The 21,744-nt window shown below is 55.1% G+C and overlaps 1 protein-coding gene across 4 annotated transcripts in view; it reads left to right on the top strand.

Moving 5' to 3' along the window:
- LOC117007787 (hexokinase-2) overlaps nucleotides 1–21,506 on the top strand; it is a 35,276-nt gene extending 13,770 nt beyond the window's left edge. For all 4 annotated transcript variants that reach the window (XM_033081147.2, XM_033081146.2, XM_033081145.1 and 1 more), the window contains 17 exons: nucleotides 2,195–2,357; nucleotides 7,406–7,554; nucleotides 7,747–7,866; nucleotides 9,700–9,795; nucleotides 9,912–10,011; nucleotides 10,291–10,474; nucleotides 11,407–11,562; nucleotides 11,694–11,927; nucleotides 12,125–12,429; nucleotides 13,012–13,160; nucleotides 13,881–14,000; nucleotides 14,099–14,194; nucleotides 14,972–15,071; nucleotides 15,176–15,359; nucleotides 15,603–15,758; nucleotides 16,251–16,484; nucleotides 17,343–21,506. In XM_033081147.2, the coding sequence (XP_032937038.1) occupies nucleotides 2,195–2,357; nucleotides 7,406–7,554; nucleotides 7,747–7,866; nucleotides 9,700–9,795; nucleotides 9,912–10,011; nucleotides 10,291–10,474; nucleotides 11,407–11,562; nucleotides 11,694–11,927; nucleotides 12,125–12,429; nucleotides 13,012–13,160; nucleotides 13,881–14,000; nucleotides 14,099–14,194; nucleotides 14,972–15,071; nucleotides 15,176–15,359; nucleotides 15,603–15,758; nucleotides 16,251–16,484; nucleotides 17,343–17,487 (2,691 nt within the window). In that variant the 3' untranslated portion in view covers nucleotides 17,488–21,506. The remainder of the gene's footprint in view (nucleotides 1–2,194; nucleotides 2,358–7,405; nucleotides 7,555–7,746; nucleotides 7,867–9,699; nucleotides 9,796–9,911; nucleotides 10,012–10,290; nucleotides 10,475–11,406; nucleotides 11,563–11,693; nucleotides 11,928–12,124; nucleotides 12,430–13,011; nucleotides 13,161–13,880; nucleotides 14,001–14,098; nucleotides 14,195–14,971; nucleotides 15,072–15,175; nucleotides 15,360–15,602; nucleotides 15,759–16,250; nucleotides 16,485–17,342) is intronic.
- Nucleotides 21,507–21,744: the final 238 nt, after the last annotated feature.

Genomic DNA, 21,744 nt, shown 5'->3' with positions numbered 1-21,744 from the left:
CAGGATCCTAACCTAGTGGCTTTATTTGTTTGGAATTGGCAATCTGACCTAAACTATTCCTTGCTCTTCAAAAATGTTAAAGCAACTGAGAAGGTGTTTTGTCTTGAAAGATGCTCGGACTCTGGCACTGCAGGCTGAATTCCCTGTTTTATCTCATCTTTGTAACAATTTGAGGTGTGCTCGGAGTAACCAACCAGGCCACAGGGCTGGCAAGTTTTGGGAAGGACAGTGGCCATGGCTCTTCCTTGGTGGGGGCCAGGCACAGCCAGGGTGGTTTCAGTGGGGAAGGAGCTGTCCTGCTGTATGCCCTGACCTGCTTTAGCTGCCAAGTGGGGGATATCCACGTTGGGAGAAGATGATCCAGGTTTTAAGGGCTTTGGAGATTAGAGGGAGGTCACCCTGTTCCTCAGGCTAAGGTTATTCTTGGTGTGCTGCAGCCTGGAGGACATGGGGAACGTGCTGAGTGGGGCTTGTCCTGGGGGAAGGGGGTGAAGCCTCAGGGAGTTTCCCTGGGATTTTTGGGTGGGGGGGTCTTCACTGCTGGGGAGCTCCCAATGCTCCCAGCTTCTCTGGGATGAGGACAATCTGCTTTGGGTTGATGGACTGATAACCCTCAGGACAACCCTTGGGATAACCCTTGCCAGTAACCAGAGCCTCAGCACATGGGAGGGAATTTTCAGCAGATGAAGGCAAACAGGAGGGGAGGGAGGAGAGTGTTTGACTTCCTGCTGCTGGGCTGGATAAGGAGAGGCTGGTAAACAACGGGTGCCAGGAAATCTCCAGGTTTCCTTCTCCTGGGCTTTTCCCTCGTCTACCTGGTCTTCCAGCTCCTAATTTTGGGAAGGAGCTGAAAGCACCAGGAGAAAGGGGGAGAAGTTTTAACTCATAGGATGCTGCTCTGCAAGGGGATGCAGCATCACTCCTGGAATGTGCTGGGCCGGGCTTTCCTCCATCCTCTGACCTCGACAAAGGGATCTCAGCTCCCAAATTTCCAACAGAACTCAGGGTGGGGAAAAAAGGATGTGCTGGAGCACCCTTAGCCTGAAACACAGGCAGCCAAAACCGCAGCAGGGCTGTTGTGTCCAGCCCAGGGTTGGTTGGCACATCTGTGAGCGAGGTCACACTGGGCCTGGTGCAATTACTTGCCCACAAAATGCCCATTTCCTCCAGTACAGCCCATAAAGCACAGCCTGAGCCCGGGTTCCAGTGACCTGGTGTTACGTGCCTGCAGACAGGTGAGTGCATGGGGTGGAGTTTTCCTCTTGACTTCTCAGGGCTTGCAGCTGCCCTTTAATTAATCCTAAGTGAAGCTAATTGAAACAGGGCATCGTTTGGGAGTGGGCAGTGCCCGCCTCTCCCGCTCCCTGCTCTGGCCAGGCTGCACAAGCAGGCACAGTGCTGTTGGATGGCTGAGGAGGAGCTTTTCCATGCCTTTCCCAGGTATGGAAACATCCCAAGATGTTTTGATTTATAGAAAGGCTTCTCCATATTGTCAGCTCAAGGGTATAACAATTTCCAGGAATAAGGGTGTGGGGTGGATTTCTTCCCTCTCTGGCCATGGCATGTGCTTGTGTCACTCCAGCACTCACCTGTGTCACTCCAGCTCCCACTTCTGTCACTTCAGCGTGGTTTGCTCGAGGGTGTTGAGTAGGCTCTTGGGGTGATCTCAGCAGTGGAGAAATGACAGGGCAGTGGATTCCTGCCGAGCATCCTCGGTGTAGGAAGAGGCCCTGGGGGTCAAGGTCAAGGTGCGTTGATGCCATGGAATGGGAAGAGCTTTGCACCTGGAAAACCTCCACTGCCAACCTCCTGACTCACTCCTGAGTTTGAATTCCTGCTTCTGTAGCAACCTGTTTGGGTGTCTGTAGGTGACTGAGCGGGAAGATGCTTTGGAGCATCAGGAGCAACTTGTGGTTCAGCATTCCCAGGCCGGCAGAGTCTGGGGAGGGGATGCAGGCTTTGCTGAGCACCTTGGAGAGAGGTGCAGGAGCAGTGGTGGGTGATGCCTGGGATGAGCAATTCCAGCAATGCTGCCATGTCCTGTGCTTTGGGATGGGTCAGAACCTGCTCCTGCTCCTTGTGTCAACCTCAGCAGCCTTGGGAGGGGCTGGATGCTGTCCTGAGCATGTCATGGGGCCTGTGCCCATGTCCCCAGCCCTCCACCTGACCTTTGGGCTTTATCTCCATCCTTCAGATCGACAAATACCTGTACCATATGCGGCTCTCCGATGAGACCCTCCTGGAGGTGTCCCAACGGTTTGAGAAGGAGATGGAGAAGGGGCTGGGAGCAGATACCAACCCCACTGCCTCTGTGAAGATGCTGCCCACCTTCGTCAGGTCCACCCCAGATGGGACAGGTACTGTGGGACCACAGGTGCTCCTGGGAGGGCAGAGGGAGGGCTGGGGGTTCCTGTCCTCCTGGCACTGCCAAAACAGGGATGGCACCGTGGCTACCTTCACTGCTGGCCCCTGTGGCTTGATTCTGCTCAGTCTGAGTGTGGGGACAGGCCTCACTCCCTGCTCTGTGCTGGGGCTGGAGGTGCTCCCAGTTCCTACTGGCAGGAGGGAGGGAGGGGAGGGAAGCCGCCCTCGCGTGCCCTTGCTGGCAGGACAGAGATAGTCACGGGTCCGGCTCATCAGATTGCATTAGCAGTGAGGCAGCAGTGGTGCCAGCGCTGTCTGAGTGCCACCAGGGCCCCGGCAGGAGCAGGGGCTCTGCAGCTCTCACAATGTGGCTTTTCTGCCTCTCCCTGGGCTGCCCAGGGCACGCTCCAGCCAGGCACATCTTCCTCTCAGCCCAAAGAACTGCTCCCTCGGGCATCCAGATGGGAAAGTTCCTTCCCAGCTTGGTGTTTTGGGAAGGAGCTTTTCTCATCCCTGCAGCATTGCTCCTTGCTCTCAGGTGTGCCCAGTGTTCAGAGCAGTCCTGGCTGCTGAAGGGAAGGAGGGTTGGAGTTCTGAGTAGCTGAAGCTGCTCCAGTTCCACACTTGGGCTGGCAACAACCTTGGAAAGGGCTCATTTCATCTTGTTCTGCCCCTGTTCCCTGGGAGCAGAGCCTGATCCCCACCTGGCTGCACCCTCCTGTCAGGGATCTGTAGGTGGTGACAGAAGGTCTCTGCACCACTGGACACTGTGGGGTGTTTGCTGGTAATGTCTCAGTGAGTCTGGGCATGGTGATGGCATCTTCTGCATCCCTGGGGAGAAACAGACATCATGGAATGGTTTGGGTGGAAAGGAACCTTAAAGCCCATCCAGTGCCACCTCCTGCCACGGGACACCTCCCACTATCCCAGGGTGCTAATAACATCCAAGTTAAATCTCTGCTTTTTCAGTTTAAAACCATTCCCCTGTCCTCTCACTACACCCCTTGCTAAAAGTCTGTCTCCACTTTCCCTAGGAGCCCCTTTAATCCTTGAAACATCCCCTGATCTTGGCCCCCCCCAGCTGCACCTACACCCAAAAGCTGGACCTGGCTACCTGCCCTGGGATCAAGATTCCAATCCATTTAAATGTTAGAGAATATTTTTAATTACAGGGATAGCCAGGAGCCGCCCCTGGGCACGGGAACTGGTGCAGCCGAAGGTGCTGGGTGCAGGTGGAGTGTGTGTCAGCACTTCCAGCAGCCTGGCCCGCCATCGGGAGAAGGTGCAATCCCTGCCCATGCCCTTACAAGAGAGATCCTTGGCGCCCTTCCCTGTATCCAGCTTCTCCAGTGCCCCAGCTGGCATTTCTCACCCGGGGGAGGGAGGAAAGAGAAACAGCAGCATGGAAAATATCACATGAGAGGGATGCAGGGGGAGTCACGGCGCTGCAGCTGCCCGGTGGGGGGCTGGAAAATATGGGAATTTTGAGCAAATCCCAGGGAACTAAGAGCTGGGGGATTTCCTGTCCAGCTTGAACTGGATCCAGCTTCTGAGTAGCATCAGTGTCCCTTGGGTTTTGGGGAGGGGGCTGGAAGGTGGCGTATCAGGGCTGGGGGCTTGGTGTCAGATCCCTGGCACAGATGGTGTGGAGCTCACTGTCCAGGGCTACATCCTCCCCTCTTCCCTCTTTTTAAAGCTTCTGGGCAAAGTCTGACCTGGGCTGGGCATCTGGGCCAGGTGCCAGCAGTTGCTCCCAGCCCAAGGACAGCCTTGCTCTGACCTGATGCTGGTGCCATAGGGCTCCCAACCATCCACCTGTAGAATGTCTCTGTCCTCCCTCCCCTCCTCCTGCAGCTCCTGGGATGACCCTGCTCTGGGATTAGACCCCGTTTAATGCCCAGCTCCCAGGATCCAGGGGGATGAGAGGTGCTTATGGAAATACAAGGTCACACCTGCAGGTTAAGCCAAAACACAGCCCTGGCTCCTGGCTCTTGATGGCTTTGCCATTCCAATGTGGTGTGATAAGAGGGGGGGATTCTGCTTTGAAAGCAGAAACTCTTCTAAAATGAACTTTGGTATCCACTGGAACACCACCATGCCGTGCTGGCAGCTAGATGATGGGGAAATAGATCCCAAATAAGCTTCTCATTGGAGCTCAGTGACTCTCCCAGTGGCTTTCCCTGCTCAGTGCAAACAACACCCTCCTCTCTGCTCCATTCCTGGCTTTTCCAGGGTTCCCAGGTTTCCTCCTCCACAATGGTATTGACACAAGGATCTTGTGGTCATCCTCTGTTAAGCCCCAGCAGCTGATAACCCCAGCCTGGAGCTTTCAGGAGGATGCTGCAGGACTTGGGGGTCAAATCCCTGGGAATCCAAAGGATGGCCCTTGGCAACACCTTTCCCTTGGCTGGTGAGCTCAGCTCCTGCCAATAACTGGCTGTTTCTGCAGGAAAACCAGTTCATGTGGTGCAGAGGCTTGAAAGGCTTGGAAAAAAAGTCTGTTTCCATGCTCAGAGCCCTGGGGTTGGGGATCTACCACATTCCCAGCAAGGTTTCCCAAGGAAGTTGTGTCCCCCCCATCCCTGGAAGTGTTCAAGGTCAGGCTGGATGGGCCATAGGGCCTGGTTCAGTGAAAGGGCAGGGGAGCAGAGCTGAATGGTCCTCACAGTCCCTTCCAGCCCCAACCATTCCATGGCATCATGAGCTGGCTGGAAGGAGGGAGAGGAGGCCAGGGGTTAGCAGGAAAATGCCAGGATCTGCAACTCCACCTTTTCCTGCATCTCCCTAGAGTCTGGGCGTCCCAGCTTTTCCTCTTCCTCTTCTTTTTTATTAATCTAATTTGCAGAGGATTCCTAGGCAATGGAATTGCAGTTGGTTGGAAGTCTTAAGGTGGATCTCTGGGGTGACCAACGTGATCCCACACATGCTGCTGTTCCCAGGAGCGCAGCAGGTTTTCCAGGCACTCAAGTCTCACCCTTTGCCAAGAGCAAACAGCCCCTGGAACCAGGGCTTTGTGTTTGCCCTCGCTATTTGGCTTGTGGGCTCAGCACCAGCACTGATATCTTATCACAGGGAGCCCAAATCGGGGGGCAGTGCCCAGACCTGGAGCCCATCACGTGTTCCCAACATGGCTGGGAATTTTCCAAGAGAGTTTGTTGCCTTTTTCCTCCTGCAAAGCTGATGCAGCCAGGAATTGCCCCCAAGCTGCTTGTGTTCCATGGTGCTGAGGGGGTGAGGGGGTTCTGGGCTGTGTTTGGGTCCTGCTGGGGCTCTGGGGCCATGAACCCCCACCAGGTGTGTGAGGGCTGGGCAGGACAAGGATGGCTCCCGCTGGGCTCCTCAGCTCTTGTTTTGGGATCCTCCTCGCTTCCCTGCATTGCCTCCAAGGAGCTGAGCAACCTGTGACCCTCTTGGCTGCAGTGCCCTTATCTCTGACATATTTATCAGCTCCCCTGAGGTGTTCTCCATGCTCTGCTAGCCAGCCCATGGCCAGGGAAGCCGAGCACAGTGTGACCCTTGTGAGGGGCAGGACACGGTGCCAGCACTGCCCAGGGCATCCCATCCAGCTCTGCCCTGCTGTGGCTCACCAGGGACGGTCGGGAGCTCCTCCGAGGTTTTTTTGGTGTGTTTTCCACGTGAAGAACTGCCGTGGCTGTGGCCATGCCTCGTGGCTGTGGCATGCCCTGTGGCTGGCAGACGGGCTGTGGAACAAGCTGCCAAACTGGTTTAAAGCTCATTGCTGCAAAGGGTCAAGGGGAGGAGGAGGAGGAGGGAATATCCAGGGACTGGCAGCCCCGTGCCCTGATGGCTCTGTGCTCCTCAGGGATGCTCTGTAATGCTCTCACCCCTCTTTCCGTGGTGTTCTGGCCCCGCAAGGCGCTGCCCTGACCCCCGGCTGCGCTCCCTGCTCTCCATGCCCAGCTCTGAGCCCGCTCTCATTCATTCCTCATCCCCTTGGAGCACAGCAGCCGCTCTCCAGGGCGCTTTTCCACCACCGCAGAGCTGCTGCAGCTCCCGGCCGGGGCCGTGCCCGTTCCCTCGCCCCGAGCCCTCGAGGGTCAGCGCAGGAAAGCGGCCGGGCCCGGTGGAGCCGCGGGGGCCGGCCCGGAGCTGCCTTTTCAGCTGGAGTCACTGGAGATGTGCATACTAATGACCCGCGGGTTTTGTTCCCTTTGTGCCGCACAAAGCGCGGCCGGGGGAGCCAGCACAGCACATTTGTGCATTCAGGACTCCGAGAGTGCTGATAGAGGGCTTTCCCCGGCCCTCTCCCCACCGAAACAGCCAGCTGGGCGCTTTCCCCGTGCCCGGCCCCCAGCGCGGCGAGCTGCCTTGAAAACAAACGGGAGCGACACTCGGGGCTCAGGGCTGCCCTCGGAGAAGTGTCCCAGCTCTCCCTGGGCAAGGCAGCAAAGAGGCCCCGAAGCTCTTTGGGAGCTCTCCCTCGCTGGTTTCCTGCTGCCACCTCCCCGTGGAGCCGGCAGCCGCATGCCAGGAGTGTGTGGGATTCCCGAGAGCTTGGCCGGGCTGCGGAGGCTGAGCCTGAACAGGAGGGGGTTTTGAGTATAGCGAAAGTTTAGCCAAGCTCCGGTGTTCCCACAGTTGCCACCAGGGTTTAACCCCTTGGGATGGAGGTTTAGGAGCTTCCACAAGCATCAGTAGGGTCGGGAATGGCTCTGCTGCCTTCTTCCAGATGGAGCCTGAGGCTAGGGCTCATCTTCCCTGGCATCCGTGTTGGTTTAGGCATGGGTTTTTCTGGGTGGGGCTGGTGGGATTTATCCTCCTGCCACACCCTCCCCAAGACATCTGGATCTGGCTCAGTGAGGTCAAAATATTGGTCCTGCATTGGCTGTGGGGGAAGAGAGGGGCAGGGAATACAGCGACTGCTCCAATACAATACCAATAGTGAATAGAATAATGAAATGCAATAAAAAATCCTGATCTTATCCTTGTACCTGGGAGGGGGCTGGTTACCTCAGGGCTCTGGCTGGTGTGGACAGAGGACCCTCCAAATTAACGGGGTGTCCTTGTCCTGGTGCCACAGAGGATGGGGACTTCCTGGCGCTGGACCTTGGGGGCACCAACTTCCGAGTGCTGCGGGTGAAGGTGTCGGACAACGGGCTGCGGAAGGTGGAGATGGAGAACCAGATCTATGCCATCCCCGAGGAGCTCATGCGTGGCAGCGGGGTGCAGGTAGGTCCCAGAGAGTCCCTGCTGTGTCCTGGGGCTGCAGCAGCTCTGGGCCAGGGGATCCTGCTGGAGCTTGTGCTGGGAACTGTGAATTCCTGGCAGCCAGCATGGTGAGGAGCGGGGAGGGCAGGGATGCAGACACGGCATCCCTCGGAGTGGGCAGCCAGGTGGGGTCTCACTCTACCTTTTTTCCAGCTTTTCGACCACATTGCTGAGTGTTTGGCCAACTTCCTGGATAAGCTGCAAATCAAAGACAAGAAACTCCCCCTTGGCTTCACCTTCTCCTTCCCGTGTCACCAGACCAAGCTGGACGAGGTGGGTGAGGGGCTGTGCTGGGACAGGCTGAACTCTCCCTGTGGGTTCCATACCAATCTAAGCTTAGGCTTTTAATTAGGCTCATTGATTTTTTACTTTTCCTCATCAAGGACCACGTCTCTCATACCTGTAAAGCCATTTCCTGAGCTCTGAGAGGAGCTTAGGAACAGCACTGTCCTTTTATTTTTATGAATATTTTTTGTTGATGCAATGACTCAGTGGCTGCAGGGTCAGGGACAGAGAGGATGGAACATTCCTTCAGGGAATGTAGAGCTTGGCATCACTTCCCAATAACCCTGTTACTTGTCATCTTCTCCAAACACACTATCAACCCCCTGTTTAAACGAGAATTAATGTTTGCTAAGGATATTTGCCAGACTGCCTTTTTAAAATCTGTTTGATGATAGTAAGTGGTGTTGGATCTCCTGCTTTACACACATATGGCCAGGTTTTCCTAGGAGCCTGGAGTAGTTTGGGTTGAAAAGGACCTTAAGGACCACTCAGAGTTCCACTCCCCTGCCATGGGCAAGGTCACCTTCCACTATCCCAGGTTGCTCCAACCCTGTTCCATCTGGCCTTGGACACTTGCAGGGATCCAGGGTCAGCCACAGCTGCCACACCTATGCCAGGACCCCTTCCCACCCTGGGTTCCTGGATTTCCCCTAATTTATCTTGATGGTTTTTCAGATAACACCCATGTGTGAACTTTGACAAGGTTCTCGTGGCCCAGGTTCACCACGTGTGCCAGCAGGCCGTGGTGCTGCCAGAGCCAGGGATATATCCCAGGAACTGCAGGGGTTTGGGAGGCAATGTTTCCCTGGGATGCCTCCATGGAAAGCAGATTTTCCGTGGCTGCACCAGCGCTGCAGCCGCCTGCAGCCCCAGACGTGCTGAACATCACATCCCCCCGTGCAGGCGGCGCGGGGAGGGCTGTCTGCGTCCCCCTCCGCCAGCCCCGGGCGCTGATGGCTGTCACTGTCACTGTCAGCCGTGACCTCGCCGGGAGACCAAACATCCCTGAGCCCAGCGAGGCACGTGGCCCCTCTGCTGCCCTTCCGGCTCGCTCGGGCTGAGGGCGATGCTCGCGCTCGCTCTCCTTGCCCTGCTCTCCCGCAGCACCGACAGCAGCGACTCCATGGAGCGCGGCGGCACCCGCACGTCCTCCCGCGTGGGGAGCGGCTCTGCCAGGGATTAACGCTTTCCTCCTGCAGGCACAGGGCTGTAAAGGACGGGAAAATACAGAGACTGCCCGAGGAGGCATCCATGCCCCATGACCTCGCTCAGTGCCTCAGTTTCCCCAGCTCTAAGGCAGGGCAGGTGTCTGCCTCCCTAAGGGGGCTGTGGCCACAGGGTTGAAGATTTCAAATGTAATTGAGTCCTTTTCCTCCCCCCAGGACTCAGCTCAGCCCCCAGCCATGTGCCTCTGGCCACAGGGGACTGTGAGACCCCACCCCACCCCACAGGGATGGCTCAGGGATCAGTCCATAGGTACAGTGAGCCTCCACCCCACAGGGATGGGTCAAGGAGCATTCCATAGGCACAATCAGCCTCTCAGCCCCCAGGGATGGGTCAAGGAGCATGTCTTGGGGTTGTGAACAGGTTTTGCTGCAGGGCTCAATCGAACCCAGTCATGGGAACCAAGTTCCTCCTGCCAGGGGAGCAACGAGCAGCTCACATGTTATTTCGTGGCCATAAACTTTATCTGACACGGAAGCTGTGGCTGATAGCACAGCTGGGGAGCTGATAAGGGGGGCTCCCCCTGTAGGACCACACGTCCCCTGTGCCAGCAGCCGGGTGCCACCTCCAAGTTTCTCTTTTGCTGTTCCCCTGCAGAGCATCCTGGTGATGTGGACGAAGGGGTTCAAGTGCAGCAGCGTGGAGGGGAGGGACGTGGTGTCACTGCTGCGCAAATCCATCAAGAAAAGAGGGGTAAGAGACTGGGATGGGGGTACACAGTTCCCTGGCCCAGGAGACCTTGGCTCCTGTTGATGGTTTGGCCTGTTTTGTCTCCATTGGGTCACCTTCTCTCGTTTCCACCATCTCAGGACTTTGACATCGACATCGTGGCCGTGGTGAATGACACCGTGGGAACCATGATGACCTGTGGCTACGATGACCACAACTGTGAAGTTGGCCTCATTGTTGGTGAGCTGCAGCAAGGGGGAACAGCTGGGCTCCATCCCTCTAGGAAAGCCACAGGGAGATCCTGTATCTTGCAGGCCCTGGGGTCTTTGGGGAAAAAAGAGAGGGGGATATCAGTGTTGGAAAACCAGCATTGTCCAATGCTTGTTTGCTTAGTTCTTCACTTTTTTTGGTGTGCTGGGCTTGTGGCCGAAGGGAAATTGGGAATAATGGGAATGTAAAATGATGGGAATGAGGGAAAAGGCAGCGTGCTTGCTCACCCTGTCCCCATGCTTGGCCCAGGTACTGGTACCAACGCCTGCTACATGGAGGAGATGAGGCACATTGACCTGGTGGAAGGGGACGAAGGTCGGATGTGCATCAACATGGAGTGGGGGGCCTTTGGCGATGATGGGGTGCTCGACGACATCCGCACTGAGTTTGACCGTGAGATCGACATGGGCTCACTCAACCCTGGCAAACAATTGTGAGCAGATTCTTGGCTCGGGCTCAGGCTTGTGCTTTGCTCAGCATTGTCTGTCCTCCCATAGCACTGGCATTACTGGGACTGGGGAGGTCAGCCCAGCTAACTGGGTCACCACGTCCTCTGCCACTGGTGCAGAGAGGGGCTGTGTCCCAACTCAGGGCTGTGTCCCAACTCAGGGCTGTGTCCCAAACCAGAGCTGTGTCCCAAACCAGGGCTGTGTTCCAAATGGGGGCTGTGTCCCGAACCAGGGCTGTCCACCCCATCTGCTGTCCTTGTGAGCCACTCATGTGAATGTGCTTTTTCCCTTCCTGGTTAGCAAAGTTACCCACCAGCCTGGGCAGACACCCTCACCTAATGTCCACATCCCAATCCTACAGATCTCCCATTCCCTACAGGGCTGCTGTGGTGTGGGGGGTGATCTGGGGGTCTCTGCAAACTGACTGAGCCCCTTCAGGTGGCCACGAGCTCTCTTTGCAGAATAATGGTCATCTACACGTGGCTTCATATTCCCAGTGATGGGATAAACTGCTCTGGGAAGAGATTACATAGATTGTATTTGGGATGGGAAGCTGCCAAGGGGTTTTCAGGTCAGCCTGTGGCCACCTCGTGGCACACACAGCCAAATACACACAACGTTTAGCCTGGAGAAAAGGAAGCTCAGTGGGAGCTTATGGTGAGATAGGAGAGGTTTATGTTGGATAATAGGGAAGATTTCTGCTCTGAAAGGGTGGTCAGGTGTGGCATAGGCTGCCCAGGGCAGTGGTGGTGTCACCATCTCTGGAAGGATTTAACAGCTCTGTGGATGTGGCACTTGGGGACCTGGGTTAGTGGTGGCCTTGGCAGTGCTGAGGAATGGCTGGACATGATAACCTTAGAGGGCTTTTCCAGCCCAAACCGTTCCCTCATTCTGTCTCATGCCTCCCCATGGACAGGTTTGAGAAGATGATCAGCGGGATGTACATGGGGGAACTGGTGAGGCTCATCCTGGTGAAGATGGCCAAGGAAGGGCTCTTGTTTGGGGGAAGGCTCACGCCGGATCTGCTCACCACTGGCCACTTTGAGACCAGATTTGTCTCTGCCATTGAGAAGTAAGTAGGATCCAGGGGGTTTCCTGGCTACCACCCTATCTCCCAACATCCAGGGATGGACCGTCACTGAGCAAACCTGGACCACCACAAAAACTGGGTTCCCTGGCATGAACCCCTTTTTGTCCTTCCAGGGAGAAGGAAGGGTTGCAGAAAGCCCATGAGATCCTGAGCAAGCTGGGCCTGGAGCCATCGCACGAGGACTGCCTGGCCACGCTGCGCATCTGCCAGATCGTGTCCACGCGCTCGGCCAGCCTGTGCGGGGCCACGCTGGCCGCGGTGCTGCGCCGCATCAAGGACAACAAGGGCGTGGAGCGGCTGCGCTCCACCGTGGGCGTGGATGGCTCTGTCTACAAGAAACACCCCCAGTGAGTCCAGGGTGGGACAGGGACAGGGATCTGGGGGTGCTGGGGACAGGGACGCAGACAGGGCTCTGCTGCTGCCAGCAGAGTGTGTACAGCTTGTCACAGGAGAAGCACCTCCAGATATACCCTCAGGCACCTCATTTGGATGCCAGGGGATCCCCAGAGGGTCACACTCAGGTCTGTTTCCTCCTCCTGCACAGCTTTGCCCGTCGCCTCCACAAGACCGTGCGGAAGCTGCTGCCAGACTGTGAGATCCGGTTCATCCGCTCCGAGGATGGGAGTGGCAAAGGGGCGGCCATGGTGACAGCAGTGGCCTACAGGCTGGCTGCACAGCACAAGGCCCGGCAGAATATCCTAGAGCCCTTCAAGTTGAGCCATGAGCAGCTGCTGGAGGTGAAGGAAAGGATGAGGATAGAGATGGAGAAAGGGCTGGGCAAGGAGACGCACGCAGAGGCGACGGTGAAAATGCTGCCCACCTACGTGTGTTCCACTCCTGATGGAACAGGTGATGTGTTCTGTGTAAAACCTCTGTGTGTGAGACCATGGATGTCCTGCATCCTTGGGAGAGGCTGAATCCTTTGCTGTGGCTGGTTCATCTTTGTGGTGGGAGTGGCACAAACCTCCAGTTTTATCCTGGACAGAGCTCTGAGCCTCCAAGACGTTCTGCACCTGACTTAACACAAAGCCTGGCTCTGCGTGGCCACAAATCCTGCCACAGGATTCTCCACACCCTCATCCTGGGCTGTGCCCCTGTTTCTTCCTGTGGCTTGGGCGAGTGCCTGACCTTGGCTTGAAGCTTGTGCAGGTCCTGTGCAGGGCCAGGAGCTGGACTTCTGTGATTCTTGTTGGTCCTATCCAGCTCAGGTTTATGATTCAAAGCCTCCTCATCATCCCAAATCTGGAGAAAACCTCTGCATCCTCTTCCACCTGCAGCCCCTGTTCTTACCTGCATCCCCAGTCTCCATCCCCAGCCATGTCTCTGTTTCCATCCCTCTCCCTGGAAGAGGGCAGATTCATGTTTGCTCTGTGCCACATCCTGGATGCCCTGTGCTGAGATCTCTCCTGATGATCCTCTCTTGGGTTGCAGAAAAGGGAGATTTCCTTGCCCTGGACCTGGGAGGAACTAACTTTCGTGTGCTGCTGGTACGCGTCAGGAACGGGATGCGGCGCGGGGTGGAGATGCACAACAAGATCTACTCCATCCCCGTGGAGATCATGCAGGGCACAGGAGAGGAGGTCAGGATGCACATATGGAGAGGGAAAAGGGACATCTTCCCTGGGGTGGCTGGAACAGGGCTGACCACAGAGCTGGTTTTGCCTTTCCAGGGAGCAAAACCAGGGGTGGGGAGGGCTGGTGCTCTCCTGCCCTTGGAGCAGCAAGGGCTGCACAGGGCTCTTGAGTTTGGGAAGCTGGAGACTGGATTTTAGGTTAGAAATGGTGTTCTCCCCAGGCATGACTGTACCTCCCTGAATCCCACACACTCCACAAGGGCAGATAAGCATCATCCCCATTTCCCAGATAGGGAAACCACAACACAAGCAGTGAGAGATGTCTCCAGAGACACATTTCGAAGAAGTTTTGCAAACCACTCAGGCAGTGCTTGGGGATTGGGAGTATCTCCAGCAGACTGGGCTGGAGGGCTGTGGGGATCCCTTGCAGAGGAATCAGATTCCTATTCCACCTCCCTGCTGGCCCCCACCCTTCCTGCAAGGTGGAGACAATGCAGAGTTTGTCCACACTGTGGGTGGGGAAGAGGGTGAAATTGAGCTTTTTGGGGTTGCTCACTTCCACAGTGCAGCTGAGCCTTGTCCTGCTCTGTTCAGAGTTCTGGGGATGATTTGAACATTCCAACAGGCCTGGGAATGGGTCAGAATCCCCAGCAGTTTTGGGCAGGCTGGCTTCCCGCTGGGCTCTGGCTGTGGTGCTAACTTTTCCCTTTGGCTTTGCTTGTCCAGCTCTTTGACCACATTGTCCACTGCATCTCCGACTTCCTGGAGTACATGGGAATGAAGGGTGTATCGCTCCCGCTCGGATTCACCTTCTCTTTCCCTTGCCAGCAGAACAACCTGGATGAGGTAACCCCACCCCTCCTGGCAGCATCCCTGGCTGGTACCTGGCTGTGCCTCTCAGCTGCTATTGAGGGGGACTCACTGGGGGATTTTTCCCACAACAGGGAATTCTCCTGAAGTGGACAAAAGGTTTCAAGGCGACGGGCTGCGAGGGAGAGGACGTGGTGGGCCTGCTGAAGGAGGCCATTCACAGGAGAGAGGTGAGCAGCCACAGGGCTGGGAGAAGCTGGTGGCTGCTCCCACATCCTGGCTCTCTTTAGCATCATTAATTGGCCTGTAAAACAAATTACTGGGCTGAACTCAGGGTAATGAGTGTCGGAATTTTCACAGCCGCCCTTACTCATCACTTGAAGTTGTATTTTCAGAGCCTGGAGCTACGGGCTGGCTCCTGGCCAGGGCTGGAGCAGACTTGTTTGGCCCTGAGCTCAGGAGACAGGCTCATTTCCTCGGCACAGACCACCCTGAGCTCCTGCCCAGGGGCTGCTCCTGGCAGGGCAGACCCAGTCCCTTGGCAGCTAGAGGTGTCTGAGGTCTGAGCTCTACCTGCAGACAGGTGGGGCTGTGGGAAGTCCGTGGGTACCTCCATGACTGATGGTCATGGATGATAAGGGAGAACAGTTTTAGACTAAAAGAGGAGAGATTTAGGTTGGATGGTAGGAAGAAATTCCTCCCTGTGAGGGTGGTGAGGCCATGGCAGAGGACGCCCAGAGCAGCTGTGGCTGCCCCTGAATCCCTGGAAGTGCCCAAGGCCAGGCTGGATGGGACTTGGAGCAGCCTGGGACAATGGAAGGTGTCCCTGCCCATGGCAGGGGGTAGAAGGGCTTTAAGGACCTTTCCAACCCAGACCTATCCATGATTGTGTGACTCTGTGACTGCCACACTCACCTGACAGACAGGTCCTTTCCCAGCCGTGGAAGCAGACTTAGCCGGAATTCCAAGTCCTCCAGGAATAACTTGTGCAATCCATCCCTCTGCAGGAATTCGACTTGGATGTGGTGGCAGTGGTCAATGACACAGTTGGCACCATGATGACCTGTGGGTACGAGGATCCCTACTGTGAAGTTGGGCTGATTGTTGGTAAGGAAAGAAAATTCCCTTCGGAGCTCCTGGGCTGTGCTCCCACACCTGCCCCGTGGGGCGTGGGAGGTGTCCCAGGGCTCTGACCCCGCTCCTCTCCACAGGCACGGGCAGCAATGCCTGCTACATGGAGGAGATGCGGAATGTGGAGCTGGTGGAAGGGGACGAGGGCAGGATGTGTGTCAACATGGAGTGGGGGGCCTTCGGGGACAGCGGGTGCCTGGATGACATTCGGACGGAGTTCGACGTGGCGGTGGATGAGCTGTCCCTCAACCCTGGGAAGCAGAGGTGGGTGGTGGCTTTGAGGGGCTGGAAGGGACACCAGGGTTCAGGAGCAGTTGTGCCCCACCAGCCCCTTGGTGGGTTCAGGGGATGGTGAGCAGGACACAGATGTGTCCCTTGTCCCCTGCCTGTGGGTGGGGGCTGTGCTGCTGGGTTTGCTGAAGGGATTGTACTGGCAGAGCTGGAATCCCCATCCAGTCCCAATGTCCCTTCCTGTCCTGATGTCCAGTCTTGTCCTCTCCTTTCCAGGTATGAGAAGATGATCAGTGGCATGTACCTGGGGGAAATCGTCCGCAACATCCTGATGGACTTCACCAAGAGAGGGCTGCTCTTCCGGGGACGGATCTCAGAGAGGCTGAAGACCAGAGGGATCTTTGAGACCAAGTTCCTGTCCCAGATAGAGAGGTGAGGTCAAACAGGGAGTGAGCAGCAGCTGCCAATCAGAGCAAAGATGGAATTTGGGTGAAGTGCCCCCAGGGCTGGTGGGAGAAGTTCCACGTGCTTGGTCTGGAGCCAGGGTGATGCAGGATGGTGCCACACAGATAAATCAGCAGAGCCCACATGGTTCTGGCAGTATTGGTGTGGGGAGACAAGGGGGCTGGCTGGGGCTGGCAGCACACATGGCTCTTTATCCTGCACCCTGGGCAGAGAGGGGCCGTGGTTACAGGGGTGTCACACTCCGCTGGCTTTGTCCTGAAATAGCCTCCTGATGAGGATGTGACACCAGGCCACATCCAACTCTGAAAGCTGAGCTTGAAGTGGGGCTGTAAGGTCACCCCAGGCACTGTCACCCAAGCCACGAGTCCCTGGGCTCTGCAGGATGGAGCTCAGGAAGGGGAAACCACACATCCCAGCTGCTCCATCTCCTGACGCTGTCCATGCTCGTGTCCTCCCCAGCGACTGCCTGGCCCTGCTCCAGGTGCGCTCCATCCTGCAGCACCTGGGCCTGGAGTCCACGTGCGATGACAGCATCATCGTGAAGGAGGTGTGCACGGTGGTGGCGCGGCGCGCGGCACAGCTCTGTGGCGCTGGCATGGCCGCTGTGGTGGACAAGATCCGTGAGAACCGCGGCCTGGACTTCCTCAAAATCACCGTGGGCGTGGATGGGACGCTCTACAAGCTGCACCCTCAGTGAGTTGCTCTGATTGTGCTCCAAGGGAGCCCCCTTGGGCAGCTGGGGGGCTCTGGGGGAAGGTTCAGGGGATAATGGGGGAGAGTTTGAGGTGTTCTAGGGGCTCAAGGGCTGCCAGGAGCTCACTGACACAAACTTAAGGCCCAGCAGGAGTCAGCTGTCCCTTAAGGATCGGGGCACCATGACAGGTCACGCAGCAGGGGCTCCTCCAATCCCACTGGACCTGACCCAGATGTGGTGACCAGGTTGAGCCAGGGATCCAAGTCATGGGCATGAGGCAGCTCTAACCAGCCATGAGCTGGTCATGATGGTTTACGGCCACACAGAAACTTGCCCATGCACAGCTGGTCAGCTGGTGCTGCTGGACAGTGGAGCTCAGAGACTAAGGCTCAGCTTAAAAAGGGCTCAGGAGCCCATGGGCAAAGGGAGTCACTGAAGACTCCCCAGATGGGGCTGGTCAGGGCTGTTGAGGCTCCTTAGTGCTTCCAGGGCTTGGTGGGACTTGAAAAGGGGCTGGGTTTCTTTCTGAGTCCTGAACACAGTTGTGTCGTAACCATGGGCTTGGGCTGAGTGTGGAGACTTGGGCTTTCTAAGCTTCATCCCTGGCAGCTCTGTCTCCATCCATCCATCCATCCATCCATCCATCCATCCATCCATCCATCCATCATCCATCCATCCATCATCCATCCATCATCCATCCATCATCCATCCATCCATCCATCCATCCATCATCCATCCTTCCCCTCGGGATCTGTGTTTCCCTTTGAAACTCTGTACAAGGCAGATCAGGGGTTGGGACTGACACCTTCACCCCATGGCTGGCTAATTCAGAACCTTTCCCTACCCTTGCTCTGCAGCTTCTCCAGCATCTTGCATGAGACAGTGAAGCAGCTGTCCCCCAAGTGTGAAGTGACCTTCCTGCAGTCGGAGGACGGCAGCGGCAAAGGCGCCGCGCTCATCACGGCCGTGGCCTGCCGCATCCGTGAGGCCGGGCAGCGGTAGAGGGAAGCAGGTTTGCCCAAGAGCTCGGTTTCAGCAAAACAGGACGTTTCCTCACCCAATCCCTCCCCCTCTGCACACACTCACACACCCATGCACCCCCTCCTCTCCAAGCAGACTCGTAGCTTTACTTGTTCTCTGAGGCACCACAGTGGGACTGGAGATGCCGTGGGCTCTGTACAAAGTCTTGTCATAGGAGTTTCCTTGCATGCCATAAAACCACCTGTCGAGTAAATCTCACAGTGTCTTTTGGCTTCTCCCTGCATTTCCAGGTGGAGCTGGAGCTGTCCCATGCATAGCCTCTGTCACACCCCAGCTGTTCTCCCACCACTCCGAACCACTGGCCCTCCCCTAAGAGCAATAGGGATAACACTTGGATAATTAAGACACTGCATTGTCACTTTAACAGTACCTATTTATGTATGTTGGAGTCGTAGCTGTCCGTGCTGTAGAAGCAAACCTTTAAGATTGGGCTAAAGACCTCCACTAGTCTTTTACCCTGATCAAGGCTGTATTATTTCCATGAAAGTCATGGTAATTCTTAAAGCACAGGGTGCAGAATTCCACCGGCGTGGCTGCGGCTGCACTGGAGATACCACGTATCTCCCTTGGTGAGCAATACTAGAGAACCTGCTGGAGCCAGGCCAGGGGCACCCCTGGGCCGGTTCTGGCAGAGCACGTGCCTGGAAATAATTGGGGACTCAGGGTCTAATCCCATTTCCTGACCTCTCACCCGCACCCTGAGTAGCCTGTAGGAATGTGGCGTGTATGTAGGGTCGTGTTTCACCCCTGGACACCACTGCCTGGTGTACCACCCCTTCCCTGGTGCATGTGTGGGCACGAGGAGCCGCTGCCACGGGTCGGTGTCTCCCCTGCCAAGCCCTGAACTCGTGGCCGTGTGTCTGCCCTTGGCGTGGAGAGTCTGGTTTGCTTCGTGTCTGTGAAATAGTTCTGAGGCTGCAGCCTTTAGGTGGCACCTGGATTTATACACTGTATATTTATGTTCTAAGAGATCTGATGTCTTTTTATGTACATAGTCTGTGGGGGGGGTTGTATCACTTAGTTTTAACATCACCTTTTCATGTTGTTGAAGAACAGTACAGAGTAATTATTTTCTTCTCTTTTTCTTCTGTCATGTAATTTTTTTTTTTTTTAATTTAAATTTTTCTTGGGGTAGGCTGGAGAAAGAGACCCAAATACCTGATGACTGTTGTACAAGAGGTTTGGGCATTCTGACTTTATCACCAGGACAAAAGGGAAAGCAGAAAGCCAGGGACACAGTGTGCAGGAGCAGCGGGGCCCTGTGGTGATGCTGTTGGGCTCAGGCTGGGTTTAACTCTAGGAGAGGTTTTATTTTGTCCCCTGCCCTTCCCAGCCATGCTCTGGGAGGTCACATCCATGGGTGGGTGACATAACTCACGGCTCTGCAGGGCTCTGGACCTCACGTCACCGTCCTGGCTGAGCGCTGGCACCGGCCAAGCCGAGCTCATCTCTTGGTGAGGTGACAGCAGCTGGTGTCACTCCATCCCCATGTGGCATCCTCAGGGCTGCCTGGGAGCATCCCCAGGGACACCCCGTGCCCAAAGCAGCACTTGTGTGCCATGGCCAATCACAGGGATCCATTTTTGCCAACAGGAAACTCTGGATGAACTAAAAGCTGCAGGTCTCTGCCTTAGTGAGCAAAGGCAGACAGGGGGAGGAGGGTTCTGTAAATATTTAGCAGAAGTTAATGCAATTCCAGTGATGTACAAAAGAAAATAATAACTAATAATCCCCACAAACAGCCCTTCAGATTGGAGGATAGAGTTTTTGTCTATTTTTATGTATATTTTTATACTGCTTGGGGTAACCTCATTACCAAAAGTCTCTCTTCTCTGTGTTGGGGGTCAAGTTCAGTAGCACAATTTTAAAGCAAAAATTACTCTTTTGGGCATTTTAAATGCTTATTTTTTTATAAGCCTCAAGACAACTATAACAAATAAATTCTATGTATAGAAATGATGTAAGAAACCAAGTTTAGTGGAAGTTTTAGAAGCTGTCAAATAAATCTTTGAAGGATGATACAGAAAACCTCTAATCTGGTACCAAGCAGTTTTGTGTGATTTTTTTCCTCAGAAAACCAGCATTTTGCCTACTGAAAAATCAAAACAGAAATCTTTTTAGCTGCTGCACTGTGCAGAGTTGCATTAGTGGCTCTTTTTACTCTTAGCCAGCTGTACCCCTTCTGAAATCCATAGTGTTTTCATCAGTTAGTGTGTGAAATTGTATACAACAATAGTTTTGGGGGCAGAATGGAAAGGACTAGGGACCTGAGGAGCCCTGCTTCTGATTCAGGCTCTGCTGGAACAGGGGACTGACATGGTGAGAGGGAAATTGGGGAGCTGAGGTACCTGGCCTGGAGCAGGGTCACCACAGTCCCCTCACCTGGATGGGATGACAGAGGGGCTGTAACTCCACAGGAGTGAGGAAGGATCACCCTGAGCTTGCAGGGTGGTGGTGGATTTTTGGCTGGGCTTGGTCAGAGCGGGATACCCACCTGGCTATCCAAGGCTCCTGGAATGCTGGAAATCTTTTGCTTAGGCTCAGAATCAAGCAGGGTCTGGAATGCTCCCAGTTAAAAGCAGTACTTGAAGTGTTGCAAGACACCTGTGTTACCTGTGGGTGCAAATCCACCCTCCCTGGGGCTGCAGGGAGGGTTTGGGGAACACCTGGGGCAGGTTGTGCTCCCTGGGGTCCCCGGGGGAGGAGCACTGGAGGTGTTGGATGTACAGTCTGACTGATGGCTGGGACTGGAACCTCACGCCAAAACGTCACCATAGGATGTTCTGTGAATGTGTTTAAAATGAAGAAGGGAAGATTAAATCCTAATTATTGATATGAAGGGAAGATCAAATGATTATTTGTAGGGACAGAGAGACAGACTGCTCAGCCTGATTTGCCCAGTCTGAGTCTTCCCTGCAGCAGGAAGCGCTGCTCTGTGGATTTAGGATGGTTTTGTTTTGCTTGGTTGTTCCCATCTGGATGCATTTTCTTTGCACTCTCAGGGTGCTGGAATGTTCTCTGGCCACGCAGGCAGCAGGGACCAGAGTCTCTGCCCTTCCCTCCCTGGCAAATCTCTCCTCGTTGGTACTTTGGACAGGATTTTATTGAGTTTTTAATATATATATATATATAGGTATATATAAACACAATCAGCAAATTACTGAGCCTTGAAAGCAGAATTTGCCTCTTCCCTTCCTGGAGTCCAAGGCTGGGAGGGAGAAGCTCCTGCTCCATGGCCCGAGGAGTATCAGCAGGGCACAGATCTCTGGCCTGGCAGCAGCTCGAGTACAGTTTGACCCCGAGAGATAACTCGAGATAACGCGGTGCCTGCTCTCCCTTATCAGGCAATCCAAACCCATCTGGCTGTCAGAGAGATAAGAGGGTGAAAGGTCCAAGTGCATGGGAGGGGAGAGGTGTAAAAAGGTGGCAAAATGCCCCCTGCACGGGTTGTGAGGTCCAAGGTAACAACAAAATAACCTGGAATGTGGGAGCCCTCACCCCAGTCCCCTCCCCTCCAGATAAGGAAAATGCCTGCTATGGGCAGATCATTCACTTGCTCTGGTAAAAAAATGGGCACTGAAGGCAAAAAAAAGGGGCAATTCCTGTTCTAAAGGTAATTTGGAGGGAGGAAAATTCTTCCCCTTGTGACATCCCTGACCAATCTGAAATCTTTCTGGCCTGAAGCAAAGAAAATGCATCTTGATGTGGGCGTTGGCTCTGTGTGGGCAGGGGAGTCATAAAGCCAAAGACTGTGAGGCTGCTGGCAGAAATGAGTGCTGTAGATTCACCTGATGTTGTTCTTTCGTGTTTACAATATTTATTTTTAGCAATTGACTGCAATGATATTATATATAGGCTTCCTTATTTTTGTACTTTTCATACCGTTTTCCTGAGTGTGGTGTTGTACTGCTCAGCTCCCCTCGGCCACCACTGCTGCTCCTAGTCAGTGACAATAAACAAAGAAAAACAACCACCACCCATTTCTGGGGTCAGTGTCGTGTGTTCCAGCCTCTGTGCTCCCCTCTATGCCTCAGCAATCCCTGAGGAAGGCACCTGTGCCCACCCCATCCCAAATCCCTGATCCTGGCCCCTGGGAAGAAGGACCCAGCCGGGAAGGGGTTGTTCCCTGGCACTGACAGTGCCCCCAGAGCCAGGAGGGCACAGGGACACCCAGGACACCCAGGGATCAAGGGAAGGGGCTATTGCCTGGAAAAAAAA

This window comes from Catharus ustulatus, chromosome 27 (assembly GCF_009819885.2).
Source record: "Catharus ustulatus isolate bCatUst1 chromosome 27, bCatUst1.pri.v2, whole genome shotgun sequence".
Lineage (NCBI taxonomy): Eukaryota > Metazoa > Chordata > Aves > Passeriformes > Turdidae > Catharus > Catharus ustulatus.
The sequence above is the reverse complement of the archived record's forward strand: the minus strand, read 5'-3'. Positions and strand labels throughout refer to the sequence as shown.